At 38.8% G+C, this 16,862-nt stretch overlaps 1 protein-coding gene across 1 annotated transcript in view; it reads left to right on the plus strand.

The window, feature by feature from the left end:
- The window catches only part of NPAS3 (neuronal PAS domain protein 3), a 611,211-nt gene extending 595,179 nt beyond the window's left edge, over positions 1-16,032 (plus strand). Inside the window, exons 9-11 of the mRNA XM_037395881.1 lie at positions 7,481-7,628; positions 10,798-10,913; positions 13,697-16,032. Of these exons, the coding sequence (XP_037251778.1) occupies positions 7,481-7,628; positions 10,798-10,913; positions 13,697-15,006 (1,574 nt within the window). The 3' untranslated portion in view covers positions 15,007-16,032. The remainder of the gene's footprint in view (positions 1-7,480; positions 7,629-10,797; positions 10,914-13,696) is intronic.
- The last annotated feature ends 830 nt before the right edge of the window (positions 16,033-16,862 follow it).

A 16,862-nucleotide genomic window follows, 5' to 3' on the forward strand; every position in this document is an offset into this window, starting at 1 on the left:
GTCACTTACTGCCAAGTGTGAGATTGTGATGAAACTTTTGGTGGTTAGAAGGGTCTGGCATGCCCCCATGACACTGTGCTGTGGATCCATTTCCTCAAGGGACTAGGCTGAGAAAAATCACTCCTTTCACTTGGTCCAAGCACACAAACAGGGACTCATCCCAGAAATGAAAGCATGTTTACAGAGATCCAGTCCCTATGAAAATCAAAAAGAAAATTAATATTGCTGCCAATCTGCTTCTGTGAAACTTCTGTCCCTTTTCCTATTTGTAGGAGATATAGTTGTGTATAGTCTGCTAATACATTTGGTATGGAAAGGGTTATGTTCTAAAGCCATTAATCTTACATAGGTTGTCATATGATGGACACTAATGTTAGTGGAGACATGGAGGACAGATTTAAGTTTCTTGAGCAAGCAGGGCCAAATTTCTCCTCTGATGTTGCGTTTTAGTAGCTGAGGGCAAAATTTGGATCTGGGATTTCATTTTCCCCTCCAGTTTGAACAGAGTGAGTTCATTAATGATAATGGAAGTTCTGTCTGAAGTTGGTGTTCAAAGCGGGCTTCGGTTTCTAAACGACCGTTTCAATATTAGCAGAAGGAAATCACTTTATGGCAGGATTGAAGTTTTAGAAGTCATGGGGAGACAGACAAATCTTGAGGGAAAAGAAAGTTAAGAAAGAGAGAAGAAAACCTAGAGAATCCTAGGTAGGCAAATCTAGTGTTCATTTTTCAGCGCAGTTTTTCATTACACTTATTTAGTTTATCTACATCATTTTTGTCTATAGAAACAAAAAAAATATTTTCTGATACGGAAGCTTACAGCATGCATGGAAGATTGAATGCAATGTATCACTAGATGCTATATTACAATTTTGCCATTATATTTGATCAATACCTACATGCTGTTTTAAAATATCTTACCTAGAATTATATATTCTTAAGTTAATGGTAAGCATAATTATAAAATTATAATTTTAAATGGTGGACTACAGGCAAATGGTGTGTTATAACCACCATGAAAGGGAGAGGGGAAGAAAAAAAATGTGTCTGTTCAAGTAGAAGGTGGCGATTTGTGCTTAATGCTGGAAATAATTAGTTTTCTGACTTTGCTGGGTTTTAATAATTTTGCACTGCTGCTGTGAACTGATGTCATGTAAACTGATAACATAGTGCTGATTTTAAACAAAACATCTTCCTGGTCCTTATCTGAGTTAATATGGAATGAAATGAAGGCAGAATCTCTAGCAGAGGCTAGGAATTATCAGAAGGCTGGAGTACCGCTGTTCGGGAGTTAGGATAGGTTACAAAATCCATAAATGTTTTTCCAAACTATTTTCACTATTTAGTTACTTCTCTTCCCTAGATGGACACATAGCATGCAAGACACTTATCACTGTATTTGGCAAGTGATGACGTTGAGCTACAAACTTCGATCCTAATATGAATCCACATTTTTTTTACAGTTTGATTCAGACCACTTTTAACATTTGCTTTTCAGCAAAGTGAGGCAAGAAAAATATTGCTTAGTTTGTAAAGCTTTCCAGTTTTTTCTAAATGGTTGATTAAGGCTTTCCCTGCTGCCCCCCACCCCACCCCATCCCCGGAAGGTTGTTGATACTTATTTTTTGCCTCATTTGTCAGGTATTTATGTATGTAACATCCTCACACTGGAAGACTAAACAGTATTCCATATTGCAGAAGTAAGCAATGAATCAGTTCCCATGTTTAGCATTTTCAGAATGACCGTATATGCTTAAAAGAATTGTTCCAAGAGAATGAAGAAGTTAGGTAGGAGTCTGGATACCCGTGGGGTACCAGTTTTCTTTCATGAATCTGACCTGCTATTTACTGCTTGATTTTTGGAAAAGATTGATTAAATAAACTTAAATAAAGCCAGCAATTACTACTGTCTAATCTTCGTATCGTGCTACCAGCCAAGTTTCAGCCAGTGTTATTGACACAATACACTGCATTTACCCAAACACAGAAAAAATGTTCTCTGTGAGCACTCAGGGCTTTCTCCTGTCATATGGTGTGACCAACATGCAGCTTTCTAAAGCCTCACAGAACCAATATTCTTCTAAACAGTTATCACCTTTCTGTTTTTCTTAAGAGAACTCTGAGATACGGTGGGTCACACAGGGCTGGTAAGCAACTGTGTGCAGTGAGGGGAGGTAGAGTGATGTGACCCAAGGGGACTTTTGTGATGTGCAGGTGGCATTCTTCCCCAAGTAATCGGCTGTGGAAGCCACACTTTTGGCCTGGTGGATAGAGAATGCATTTGCACACTGTCCTGACTTACATCCCCCTCATCCTCACCTCACCCTGTGTAGCAGATCCAAAATCGAAGTGTTTGTGGAGAATGATATAGATGGCACACGTTTGCTCATCAAATTTCTACAAGTCTCCTACCATCTAGCTCCTTATTCTGTTTAAGTAACAAACATCATTTAACATTCCTAAATATGGCTCAGTATTTTTTTTCATTGCTAAAATCCGATTTGTGGATACCTGCTATTTAAAACTTCTAATTCACTAATTGCAAAATCTATAGAAAAGTCCTTCCAACATCAAAGCCTCGCTTGATCCTCGGAGCTGTTATAAATGAAAAACTGTCTCTGTTACAAGCAAATAAGGCACTTAATGCACTCTTTCTGGCTGTGATGCTATTTTTCCTGTGGGTTTTGAAAATGACCTTCCTGTAAGCATCAAGGACTGTAACTTTTCGTATAAAGAAACTTGTTCTTGTTTTAAGTCTATGCCAGGTTCATTCCCCCATAGCCCACAGTTTTCAAAAGCAGAAGAAAAAGTAATCCAGAATTAAAAAAATAAATAAAAAAAAAAACCCTCTGTTTCCAGAACGAAGTTACCCTGTCAGCTTGCCTTGGGCCTTAGGTGGAGAAGTGGAGATTAAAGAGTCAGTATTCCTTTTCATGTTTCGTCTGCCAGTTTTGTGAATGTAGAAAGAGTACTTGTGGCTGCAGCTAAGTATCTGACTATGGTATTAAGTATGGCATTTTCATCCTCATGCAGTAAATTAAAAATATTCTTATAAGTTTATCACAAGGGGAATTTAGTATCAATACTATCCAGTCATTGATAAAGGTATTTCAAGGAGAAGGGTGAATAGCACAGCAGATGTAACCTCAATATTTTCACCAATTATAAAGAGCCTCTTTGTGAAGCTGTGTGAATATGTAAGATGATCTCATCATTTCCTATTTACTCAATACTTACCTGAATACGCAATATAGTGTAGCTTTTAAATGCATATGCACATGAGTAAAATGTCCTTTTGTAAGAGACTTTGCTAAAAGACTGCTTTTGATACACAATTTCTTCATCTCCTCTTCAAACTGAATTAAGCTACTTCCTTCTTTTAAAACACAACTCACTATTTAGAAGCTTTGGCTTTGATTTCTCAGAACAGCCTTACAGGAAGAAACTCTGTTCTTTTTCTTTTTGTAACCATATTTCTGAAGACAAACTTGTACTGATTTATTTTGATTTTCTAACAGAAATAGGTTCCTGCAAAGAACACTGACTGTTTCTTCTTCTCCCCCCTCCTTCACTCCACTGCTACAAGAATATTGCTGTGCGCAAAGCTACCAAGGAAAACTGAAATCCCTCTGTTGGGAACTGTATACATAGCAATATATTCATACTTTGAGAAATAAGTGAGATTTTTTTTAATTCTTAGCATGACATGCTGTACATTTCTTGCATGCTAATCGTGGATTTCAAATTTAGTAACTAGGTAATGTTTCAGCAAATTTTAGTGAAGTTTGGCATCCACCATTTTAGGGAATATATCTGTGTAGCTAACATAAAGGTCACCAGTTTTAAAACATTTAAAACTCAATTATTCACATCAATTGAAGAGTTTATATAGATAGATAGATTTTTATTTATATATATATGTACGTGTGTGTGTGTGTGTATGTAATTATATGACCCAATCCTGCATAATCCCATGTAATTTCAGTCACACAAGCCATCCCACTGATGTGGTCACGAGTCTGACCTTTCCCTGTGCTGCATGGCCTGTCGGACTGGATACTCCATGTATAACACAATAGAAATTTAAAACTCTCTGCATTTCTCAGTGTACAAAAATACAGAGCTGAACCCTGATTCTTAGTAAGGGATTTGCCTTAAATACAGTCTGAATAAGTTCAGGACATGGTCTACATGACGTTACTTTTCAGAAGTTTATGCTAAGCTGACGTGCATGGTCTGTTGCTAGTAACAAAACATAACTTCACAAGCAAAGCTTAGAATGGACAAATTATTTACTTTCATTTCTTCTCAAAATCAGTAACTTTATTATGGACTTATTGTACCTGCAAAGTGAAGATCCTCGAAATGAAACTGGGCTTTACTCAATAACACTAGGTTATCAATAAACCAGATAGATTTCTCTTCCTGATGTGTCCTTCTAGTGGCTTGTTTTCTCAAAATTCTCATCGAATTTCTAAGTTTCAGCTTGGCAATGCCAACAGTTAAAAAATACTGTAAATTAGAAAATATTTCAAAATTTTCTCATTCTTTCTCTTTCATCACATTGAGAAATTTCTTCCCAAGCTACAGTATGAGCTTTCAGAACTGCCTTGGGGGTACCTAGGGAACTCTCAAAGGAAGTAAGAACCAGATTTAGCAGTACAGCACAACTGGCCTGCCAGAGAATCTCTTTACAGATAGAATTTTTATATTGAATCGTGGAACTTCCTTCAGAGCGTGGTCCACAAATCTCTCATATGAAATGCGCTTTAGACAAATGCAGGAAGGAAAATCCTGTGTATGCGGTAATATATCTGAGCTGGCCAAATAGACAGTGGAAATTTGCAGGTAGACGAACTTCATGGAAAGCTCATTTTCAAGACAGTATTTCAGACACTCTTTGGATGTATAGTAATTTGGGAGCCTGAACTCTGACTGTAGATGGTTTGATGCAACTCTGATGCACTGAATTCTCTTTCATGAAAAAACAAGCACCTTTTTCCTTTAGAAGAAACTTATAAGGTTTTAATTTCCCCCTTTTTTCATAGTTCTGAAATGAATGCTCTGTTCAGCTTAAGACATAGGCTTTTCCAGTGGTGCAACAACCAGTATAAAGGCACTGAAAGAGGAAGGACTTGTCTAGGATGAAATGGACTGAAAGAGCTGGAGGATCTGGGTTCTCTTAGCTATGACTATGCAGAATTGCAGTGTGCTCTTCAGTCGCTGGCTAGTGACTCATCTGGTACCTTGACTTTCAAATGTGCATGTGGGCAGCTGTGAGGATTCATCCTTTGGTATTTGCATGGTACGTTAAACTCCTCAGGAAAAAAAACTGTTATAAAGAAGGCAACATCATCATTAGTCGATAGAAGTGTAGATTTTGCTAGTTTCTGCACACACCTGTGGGTGTTCCAGTTTCCAGAAAGGAGGCAACATCAATCCTAAATTCCAGATGTATCAGTTTTACTGTCAGCTGTAAGCAGAGTATTTTGAATGTCCTATTTTACTGAAATGAAAAAGTCTACCATAATCAAAACTTACAGCAGTACTTTTCTTCCCTTATTCTTCAGAACTGATAAACTTGGGCTAATTTATGTGAGATTGTTTTCTAAAGTGGCATACAGCACTGGTTTGACAGAAATGCTGGGTAGTCAGTTGTGCATCGTTTATCTTTATTCTGCGGTATAATGAGGTTTTGAAGCCAATGAATTATCATAGTAGGATATCTAAAGCCTGGAATACGAAAGTAAAAATTTAGGGAAACTTATGGATCTCTGCTAGAAACAAACCTAGTTAACTGAAAAACAACAGGACCCAGATCACAAATACTTGTTCTTATTACAGCTGAACCTACCTTGCACTTTACGTTTACTTTACATTGCACTTTTTTACATGCTTTTTTAATTCAGCAATTGAAAAATTAGAGTGGGGATTTGGAGTTTCCTCCAAGGTAAGAAGGAGTCTGTGTTTGTATGTCTGTCTTTGTAAATATCTTTTTCTTTAGGTATCTGTTGTACACTGACTTGGATATAGATACATTCATATGTATAATTAGGGGTATAGACATTTGGTTAACTTGAAAGCTCCAAAGTGTCATTTGTCACATTTATGGTAGGAACTTTAACTGCCTTAAATACTTATTCTTTTCCAAAGTGACTTTTTTCTTTTCCCTCTACAAAAGAAAATGAAAATGTACTTCATGAAACTATTGTATATGAAGCACTTATTAGCCGTAATTAAATGGACAATATGAATTTACTACGTCTTTAGGACTCTGGCTTGTTCTGGTTTAGAGCAAGATGATTAATGCAAATACATATTACTTGAGATAACCATTTAGCAGCTAATTTAGCCAAATTTATTACAGCAGTTAGAGGTTTTTCATTTTAGCAGACGGAGACAAGGACATGACAAAAGCGGGCGCTGTCTGTGAATGCACACTGCCCTCTAGCGCACAGAGCTGGCTGGCGTTAGGGGAAAAGCCGAGGACAGGAAGTGCTCCAGTAGCAATAGTACCCAGATTTAGTATAGTTCAGGTTTTCTTTAAAACCATGCTGCTCCCTTCCACTGAAAGATTTGCATTTCATCCCCTTCTCCTGACACTTAAGTATCAGATACAAAACAAATCCGTTTCAACTTGCAAATATTTTGGCTGGAGTATTACTTTAAACATCTGTATTTTTAAGCCTTCTCGCTGTGAGCATTTAATAACACTGTTTCACATTACTGATTGCTTTTACTTGTTCCTCTGTTTTCTTTCCTAGCGTATTTCAGACATTGGAGAGAGCCTCTTTGGCTCTAACCAAGCCATTCTGTGCCTCCCTTAGGCCTCTTTCTTAGTCTGTTGGTGGATTTACTTTGCTCTGGTAGAAAGTAAATTCTCCCAAGACTTTCCCCCCACTGACCGGTGGAGATTTGGTTCATCTGAGAGCTGTAAATTCTGTTTGACAAGATCAAAGAAACAGATGTATAAGTTCAGTGGTTGATATCGCCTGCAATAAGGAGAAATGATCAAAGCAGCAGGGGTAGAGTATCTTCCCAAACCTTTCAAATATCCAGAATCTCAAAGAGGTCTACCTAGGAGCTATGAATAAATCACATATAAATTTGCCTTTTTTTTTTCCTTTTTTTTTTTTTACAGTTTGACATTGAGTGCATTGAAACTGTCCACACAGCAATAAGTATTCTGTGAACGAAAGACATTTGTAGTTCTTTTTACTTTTCTTCTTCCGCTAGAGTTTCCAAACCCAGATTAAAATTATACTTTTAAAACTTGTAAAGAGTACAGCTAGTTATGCTGAACTTCAGATCCTGTTTCTCATCTCACTGGCATGCTGCATTAAACCTAAAGGAAGCCAAGTATCTTCTGCTTATAATTGTGGCATGTTGTACAATGAAGATCATTTTACCCCAGTTCTAACATGCACTGTATGTTGCTTCTGTTTCATTTGGGGTTTTTGTTTGTTTGTTTTTTTGCCAGTGCTGAATAAGGGTCAATGTGTAACAAAATATTACCGCTGGATGCAGAAGAACGGAGGTTATATCTGGATACAGTCTAGTGCAACCATAGCTGTCAATGCCAAGAATGCAAGTGAGAAGAATATCATCTGGGTCAATTACCTTCTTAGGTAGGTCTTCCAATCGCTTCTCTCACTTGAACTACTGTCTCTGTTGCTTGTCTCAGTGAGGGTTTTAGGGAAAAAACAATTGCCTACTGGAAAAAGTTAGGAAGAAGAACTTTTCACGTGGTCCACCTCAAAAACAGTGCTGTTTGGTTATGTTTATTGAAACATCTGTCATGTCTCGGTACACCAGAATATTCTTAAATTATTATGCTGCCTTAATCTTCAAATAAACCCTCTACCATTTTATTGCATGCTTCTACTGCCCTGAAATCTGCTCATCTTGAGCTTAAATATAAAAATTATCCACACCAACTTTCAGTAGTTGTGTTGTAAAATCTGGTGTGAAGTGTTGGGTACTGGTTTATTTGCTTATTGAAAATGCATGGAAGCAAATTTCTGGAATGCTGCAAAAATGCCTCTCTGAAAGGTGTTTGCTGGTTCACTCCAGACAGAGGAATTTTCTCAGGAGAAAATTCTTGAACTAATAGGTTGCTCCTGTAATCATCAGACAGTATTCACACTGAAAAACGCAAAATAGGATTTAAAAATAAAAGTAGCAATTAAAACTACTATTTAAAATTATGAGAACTATTTTAAACAGAAATAGTAATAATACCTTGAATGAAAGGCTTTTCCCTGAGAAATTCTGTTTTACCAAAGCCCAAGTATTTTTAAAGGAATGGTTTCTGAACTCAGGGGAAGACCAACAGTCACTGAGAGACAGTGAATTATAAACCTGACCTTTCTGATCTGAAAATACCTTTCAACACATTCTGTTTTGTGAAAATGTTCGGTAAGATTGGGAGATTTTTTGTTTCATTCCGGAGCAGAAAAAAAAAAATACATTTGAAACTTTGAGTTTGTCATGGAATGCAGTTGTCATTTTCTGGCCTGTTCTCCTTTTAAGTAGCTTGGCATGCTTTGTTACATTCTCTTTGATGCCATGAGAGTTCAAAGTGATGTCTAGGGGTTAGATTGTGACTTATTATGCCAAGACCAGCAAGCCCTGAAGAGACTATGCCTGCCTGAACTTGCGTGTTGAAATAGTTTTGATTCCCCTTTTGTGGAAGAGGAGAAAGCAACCCCTGGCAGGAGAACATTGAGGATACTGTGGGAAACCTTCCACAGCAGTGGAGTGTTCGTTGGGTCTTAGATGTTTCTGTCCTGCTATGATTGAGCACAGATATTTCTGAATATATCTTTATCCTGCTACTTTTTTGTCTTTTTGCAAGAGAGAGGCACAATGCAGCATTTCAAGAGTTCAGCTTAAGCCTGCCAATTCTGAACTGGAACTACAGCTTCACTGCCCCAGTCCTAACAGGACTTCAAAATACCCAGAAATGTGCTCATATTCTAACTGCAAAAGTGGTCCATAAGAATTACAAACAGTTGCCTCTGTCCTCTTTGCTGCTTTCTAGACAATAGGTAAACCTAATCCACAAACATCCCACAAAATTATTTTCTCTACCAACAGAATATAGCTAAAAAAAACAAAGCAGTGTGGTCTTCCCCAAGTCTCATCCCAGAACTTGATTCTTCTGCTGCATTCCCTTCACCAGTCTGTTAGAGAAAGAATAACTTCTCCACTGAATTTGTATTTTTAATTTAGATTTCTCCTAGTACTGGAATCCACAAAAGATCCAAATGTCCAAATAGTATTTTAATGAGAGATCAAGGCATAATTAGGGCTACTGTTAGTAGGAATACTGGTCTGTATACATTTCCATGCATTAGAAAGTATGATTCAGCTGTCTGTAAAAGGATAGACTAATTATAGTGACAGGGAGGATTAATGCTGTCCTTGTTCTAGTAACTTGTTATTCACAGTGTGAAAGCCCTCAAACATCTTTTGCTTGGAGGGGGCAAATTTGGGGACTGCCTTGGGATGCAACAGAATAAAGTCACTTTGTCAGGACAAAACCATAAAGATGATAATCGTAAGAATGGCATTTCAATGTGAACTGTGTGAACTCTGAATTTTCACAGTACACTGTAATGGGCTGAATATGAGCACACTGTCATTGTGATAGTGTGTCAGTCACCCCCAGTGCTGCCTCATATTGTTCTATGCAGGGCTGCGGATTTTCTGCTCTATCACCAGGCTGGAATTTGAACTGTGTAGAAATGCTCACCTATTCAAAAAAAGATTAAAGACTTTGTTTATTTTCAACATTCCTATGCCACTTATGTCTAGCTGTGTCTGTTCCCCTGCCCTTGCGCAGATTTGGGAAAGAAACACATTTTAAAAGGTACAAGCCAAGAAAAAGCACAGGCTTGGGCTGGTGGGGTTTGGGGGTTGGTTGTTGGGTTTTTTTCCAGTTTCTCTGGTAGTGTAGCTTTTTTGCATTGCAGTCATGTTCATTGCTAACAAGTCACAGGTGAGCACCACATGAGCAGATGAAGATATGATTATAATGGGTGTGTTGACAGTTCTTTATCCCTAACATATGCATCTTAACATGCACATGTGCATCTGTCATATAGTTAGAGTGCTGCTTGTGGTTTCTTGGTGATGTGGATGCATGTGTGCAGTGTTTAAAAAAATATCTTTTTATCTATTTTGTGGCCACATTTTTTTGAGCAGTGGTCATTTTCTCTAGCCCTAACTGAGCACCTTCTTACTAACTTTATGTATGCTCTGCTTGATTAAAGTGTGGAAAACAGGAAAGTTGAAAAAAACAGGTATTGAAAGGGCTCTGGCAAGGTTGATAGAGAATATTGTTACTGAGATAACTCTAATAGACATTGCTGGTGGCAGGGATACAGACTGGAAAAGTTAAAACACCCTCTCTGTCCTTCCAGGCACAGTAATGGGATCAAAATCAAGATATTTTGTTGTTGGATGATTACACAGCGTAGCTTTACTGTTAGATATCACGCAGACCATGGTGTCCCACTTCAGTAAGAATGCTTTGATAGCTCTAAAACTTCACTAGAATCAAACAAGTTTTAATACCTGGTCAGTGTAAGTATTTGACAGCAATATTAAAATAAACCATCATAAAATCCCTGCTGTGAAGCTCTGAGGAGCAAAAAAAATGTATGTTTCTGCATTTGCTCTGCTATTTTTCCTATTTATGTTCTTTGTTCCTGAACTTTGATATGAAAAGAGGGAAAAACCATGAAATTGCAAATCATCCGATTGTGTTTGCATTTGCTGTCTCCTTTTCAGCAACCCAGAGTACAAGGATACTCCAATGGATATTGCACAACTTCCTCATCTGCCAGAGAAAACCTCAGAATCCTCAGAGACCTCTGACTCTGAATCGGACTCAAAGGACAACTCAGGTAACAACACATGATGTGCCTTTACACCAAATAAAAGGTTCATATCATGAATGCTACGTGGCTGGCTTTCCAGTTGCTTTTACTTCTCAAAGGTTGTTCTATTCTAACAACAACAACAAAACAAAAATCCTGTAAAATTAAATTGAAAAACACTAGCAAAATATTTTAATAGTCTCAGCATTTCCACGGTATCTCCATTTCTTAAGTATTTATCTTCACTCTGTGCGTGCATCCTTGCCTACATTGCTCTGAGCTAAATATTTGATCTCTCAGCTAAGTTTCATGATCAGCTGTTGTGCCTTGTGCAGAGGACACTGTTGAGTATAGTTCTAGTTATTATCTTTCCAGAGTAGGCATACGTTCTGAAGAGAAGTCTCTACTGTCAATCTTTATGACCCTTTCTCCTCTATAAATACGTTTTTTAAGAGTCTCACTAGGGGGCAGTGAAGATTGAAACATTTGAGGGGTTTCTTGTGTTAAAAGAATTATTTTTTATTAGAAGGCATGGGTTCAAGCACTTGTTTGTAAGCTCTTTAAGTCTGGGACTTCAGCTGTTTTTTAAAAGCTAAATGTTGTTGTCAAACTCAATGTGTAAATCAGTCCTACAGATGGTCCAGTGCACAGATGGTTTACACATTCCCCATTACTTTTAAAAGTGGTTACCTAGGCACAGGTACAGATCATCTGGCTTGAAAAGGGGCATGGTTTCCTGTGGCCCAAGAACTAAGGATGTTACTCTGCTGTAGTGTGCTTTAGATAGATATATATATATATATGTGTGTGATTTTTCTCTCATGTTTGTGATTACAACCAAAAATCTGCAGAAAATGGATCACAGTGACATAAATCAAACAAAAGCAAGAAGAGGATCAGGCCTTAATGTTATATTATATGATATGGCTGTTCTCTTTCATCTTTTGCCTTTATTTGTTCTCCTTTGATGGCTTGGTTTGATAGTTTAAGTCAACATTAGGCAAACATACTCGCTTGTTGCCCGTCATCATTGGGAATCTCTTCACCCCTTCCCAGTGCTTCCTTTATGTCGTCTTGTTCCTAAATGGCCGTATAACACACATGTGGAAAACAGTTTGCATTTCCCATGTGCACTGTAAGTTTCTCCAGCTGAGAATTGCATGTGCATTCATGACTCCTAAGGCTGATGCAGAGCAGGAAAGCATTCTTCAAAAGTGCACAGATGGCTACATCTCAGAAGGAGATGTCTGACAGTCTTGGAAGACATCAGAGGCAGGGGGTTGTTTTTTACAAAAGAATTTAATAGAAATGCTAAAGAACCTGAAATCGGAACAGCGTCTTGGATGAAACCAACAAGTTTATATTCAAGTTGTGATAAAATCCCAGGCAAATTTTGTGTAGCTTTGGACTATCTCAACTTAAGCCCACTGTTGAACAGATACAATGGCCTTACTAGAAACCAGCTTCAAAAAAAAAAGAAAAAAAAAATTGTAGGAGAAATTCAGCCCTAGGTGGAACAAAAAGCTGAATGATATTTAGGGGTTTGTGGCTGTTACTTTGCTTCTGTGGGTTTTACATTTCAAAAGGGAGGGTCTCCTGCTGCTGGTGACTCTAGCAGAAGTCCTGCTAAGTGACTTGTGAAGTGCATTGCCCTGAATCCTCAGTCAAGCTCACCTTCTCCAGCATTTCTGGGAAACTGTTTGGTATTGACATGGCTCCAGGAGTAACCAATCTTCAGAGGAAAAATGGCCCTTCCCCTCTCCCCCTAAAACAAGTATATTGAAAAGGGTGGTAGTTGGCTCTGATGAGTGAAAAAACATCTTTTATTTCCTATGAAAAGATTTCTGGCTGGTCTGTAAAGGACAGGGTCTCCTGAAGCCTTTCATGACCCTTTCAAACATAGTATGATAATGGAGCGTATTCAGCCTGAAAGCTGCTTTGGCTGTCTGAGTCCAGTGGGCTAGAGTGTTTATCTCATCTGTATTAGAATTAGGTAAAAATCTAAAACACAACTAAATGAATTCAGGCAAGGAGAGTGACAGTTTCTCAGTGCTGTAGCTGAGCTATTTTCAATGGCCCTTAGATGATTTGGATCAATCAAGAATTTAATTCACTGCCTGAATTTTTTTTCTGTTTTGGGGTTGTTTTTTTAATTTGCTGTCCTTCAGAGGAATGTGAGAAGACAGTCTAGCAACATAACAAAATTGTTTTAACTGGTCTATTCATTCAGATTTATACACATATGACCTGCTTCTCCTCTCACACGGGAGGAAATCAGCAGTAATTCCACTGAAGTCACAGACACTGTGCCACTTCAGAAGTGGCAATGGGAAGAGGAAAATAGATGAGAGGACTAGGATCTTCATTAGTAAATAGTGCTACACCTGGATGCCTGCCCACTGTAGGAGAGCACGGATGTAAAAGAACAATCACCAGAACATAACGGTCATAGCGGGATTGTTCACTGACTTCTCTTTGAATGACATAGCTACAATGCCATTGTGCTTACAGTTGTCAAAACGATTCTTGTCCAGCAAGGGCATGAAAAGGCCCCCCTCAATCAAGGTGCAGGCCATATAGCATAGACTTATAGGCTTTTAGTGCACTAGCAGTCCTGAGTCAGAGAGATTCATGGTGACCAGAACTCTTCCGACACAACCTTGAAAGAAGTTGTGGCTCTACAGAAAAGAACGCCTTTTGCCAAAAACGTTCACAGCAACCAAATCTCATTGGTAGGTAGAACTCTGGACTTGGGTTATAATACTATGTGCCTGTTGTTAATGATTTGTTTCGCTTTCCTTTTGCTCCAGAGGACAATGAGAACTCCAAGTCAGATGAGAAAGGAAACCAGTCAGAAAACAGCGAAGACCCTGAATCCGACAGGAAAAAGTCAGGAAATCAGTCAGATAACGAAATGAACTGTAATGATGATGGGAACAGCTCCAGCAACCAGGACAGCAGGGACAGTGATGACAGCTTTGAAAACTCTGACTTCGAGAATCAAAAGGCCCCTGAGGACAGTTTTGGCACTCTTGGCTCTATGCAGATCAAGGTGGAGCGCTATGTTGAGAGTGAGTCAGACTTGCGGTTGCAGAACTGTGAATCGCTGACCTCGGACAGTGCGAAGGACTCAGACAGTGCAGGGGAAGTAAATGCCCAGTCTTCCAGCAAACATCAAAAGAGGAAGAAGAGGAGAAAAAAGCAAAAGGGAGGCAGCATGACCCGGAGAAGGCTGTCAAGCACCTCAAGTCCAAATGGACTTGACTCAGCTTTGGTGGACCAGCCCCAGCTGCTCTCGTCACCAAACAGTGCCTCAGTGCTCAAAATTAAAACAGAAATCTCAGAACCTATCAATTTTGATAACGATAGCAGTATTTGGAATTACCCACCCAACAGGGAAATCTCAAGGAATGAATCACCCTACAGTATGACCAAGCCCCCCAGCTCCGAGCACTTCCCTTCCCCCCAAGCCAGCAGTAGTTTACATGTCTCCATTCCAGACTCTGTTCTCACCCCGCCAGGGACTGAAAATACTGCCAGCCGTAAAACTCAGTTCAGCACCTCATCCAGCTCGGCATTGGCTCCTGTGTCCTCTGACCCTTTGTCACCCCCACTTTCAGCGTCTCCACGGGACAAACACCCAGGAGGTCCCACAACTTCCAACTCTTTGTTGTACACTGGGGACCTGGAAGCCCTTCAGAGGTTACAAGCAGGCAATGTGGTGCTTCCTTTGGTTCACAGGGTAACGGGAACCCTTGCTGCGACCAGCACTGCTGCTCAGAGGGTCTACACCACTGGCACTATTCGGTATGCTCCAGCTGAAGTTACTTTAGCCATGCAGGGCAACCTCCTCCCCAACACCCACGCTGTTAACTTTGTTGATGTTAACAGCCCCAGCTTTGGGCTGGATCCTAAAACACCGATGGAAATGCTCTACCACCACGTTCACCGACTCAATATGTCGGGACCGTTTGGAAGCGCTGTGAGCGGGGCCAGTCTGACCCAAATGCCTGCAGGGAATGTGTTCACAACTGCCGAAGGACTTTTTTCCACTCTTCCATTTCCTGTGTACAGCAATGGCATTCACACTACACAGACTCTGGAACGGAAAGAGGATTGAAATATGACCACATACTGTGTTCAGTGTTATACTCTGAGGCATAGACTATGTTTTAATTTAGACCTTTAATTCTAGCACTTTGAATTTGAGCAGGTCAGCTTATTCTCTCAATATGATGGTCCCCATTTCATTCCCTTTCTCTTTAACTTGACTTATTCTTTAATGTAAAGATATTTTTTTATTTTTGCCTTCAGAGAGTCGAAGTACCAGTTGCCTGCCATTTTGTCTTCTTCTAAGATGTGTGTTTTTTCCTTTGCATCTTTATTAAGATGCCTTTAATATGTGTATGCCTCTGCCATAGAATACTCAGTGTTGTGGTAAAGAGATTTTAAAGTGACAACCATTGGTTTTACTTCAAAATGATCTTGATATGATCAAGATTAAAAGAGACAAGCATAAACAATGTGCCCTGTTTGACTAAGTCAAATGAAAAGGGGGTTTTGTTCCTAATTCCTTTAAAAATAGGGGATAGTATTTTAGAATTTTATGCAGAGTTTAATTCTCTTTTTATGGTTAAGATTTTCTTACTTGCACATAAAATAATTTGGGTTCTTAAAAAGTTAATTTCTGGCCTGTGACTAGAATGTTAAAAAGTTGGACTAAATGTTAATTACTGAAACTTTAACTTAATTTCTAAAACCATGGTGCTATCATTTATTAATCTGTAATGTCTTCATACAATATGCAGCTTGTGGGCTGGGGTTTTTGGAAAGAACGTGTTCCGAACTGGTTTATAGTTGGGTGCTGCAGTCTCCTTGGTTAGTTAAGACAAAAGCCCTCATTAACATTTGCTGCAGGACTTAAAATTTTTTACCTCCAAACTAACAAGCATAGCCTCACATCAAATTTAAATGGGTCAGGAAGCCTTTTTCAAAAAGCGCTTAAAAACAAAAAACTCAATTTAATTGACGCGAGGAGCAGTTTCTTAGGTGCATATTGTTTTGCTTTATTTTTTTTCTCAGTGTAACTGAGGCTAATTTTACAACATCAAATAACACTTCAGAGTTAAAAAAAAACCAGAAGAACTATTTAACATGTTTTGTTTTGTTTTTCATTTAATATTATAGAGGGAAGGTTGTAAATTTCTTTTCGTTCTTTGATTTGGGTATTTTTTTGTTGCTTTTTCCTTATTTCTAGTGTTGAAACCAATATGTTTTAAAACTAAAGAATGGGTTAATAAGCTTGAAATAGATAACTACAACTGAAAACTGCACATTAAGTAAAAGAAAAGAAATCTCCTATTTTGTCTTTGTTGCCAGAAATCACAGTGTAGTGTCAAACACTCCAAATGACTGTCAAATATAAATTCTTCTTCCACTCCATCTTTGGCAGCTGTTTGTTAAGGCATCTAATAACAGATGTGAGAACTGTAATGTGTACAATGTGTAAGTGTCCTTGGCTGTCAGTCCCATTGCAGTTTCAATGTGTGTTACTATATGCAGTATATACTAAGCTAATGTAGTTGTTTTGTCCTTTGTCTTCTCTGTGCTTTATCTCTAGTCCGGAGTGGTAAAGTCCCATTCCTGCAGTCCTAGTGAACCAGTGATTCTTGGGGGTTAGTGGTTTTTGTGTGGTGGCCTTCCTCTGTAATGTCACCTTATGCTGCTTCCACTGTCTGTATACCTTTTAATTTCTGCTGTTGCTTTGCTGTTGTGTATTCTCAAACCTCTCTCTCCCCCTTCCGCTCCCCCCTCCCCCCCCCCACTTTTCCCCTCTCTCTTTCTCTCGCTCTCTCGTTCTCTCTTCTTCACTCTCAGAGATAAAAGACTCTTAACTAGCTCAAGGTTAATGGAGCCATTTCTCCCACAGAGGAATTCTGGGTATGACTTACTCTTCCAGTGTACCCCACAATGCAC

Source organism: Falco rusticolus, chromosome 7 (assembly GCF_015220075.1).
Source record: "Falco rusticolus isolate bFalRus1 chromosome 7, bFalRus1.pri, whole genome shotgun sequence".
In the NCBI taxonomy this organism is placed as follows: Eukaryota; Metazoa; Chordata; class Aves; order Falconiformes; family Falconidae; genus Falco; species Falco rusticolus.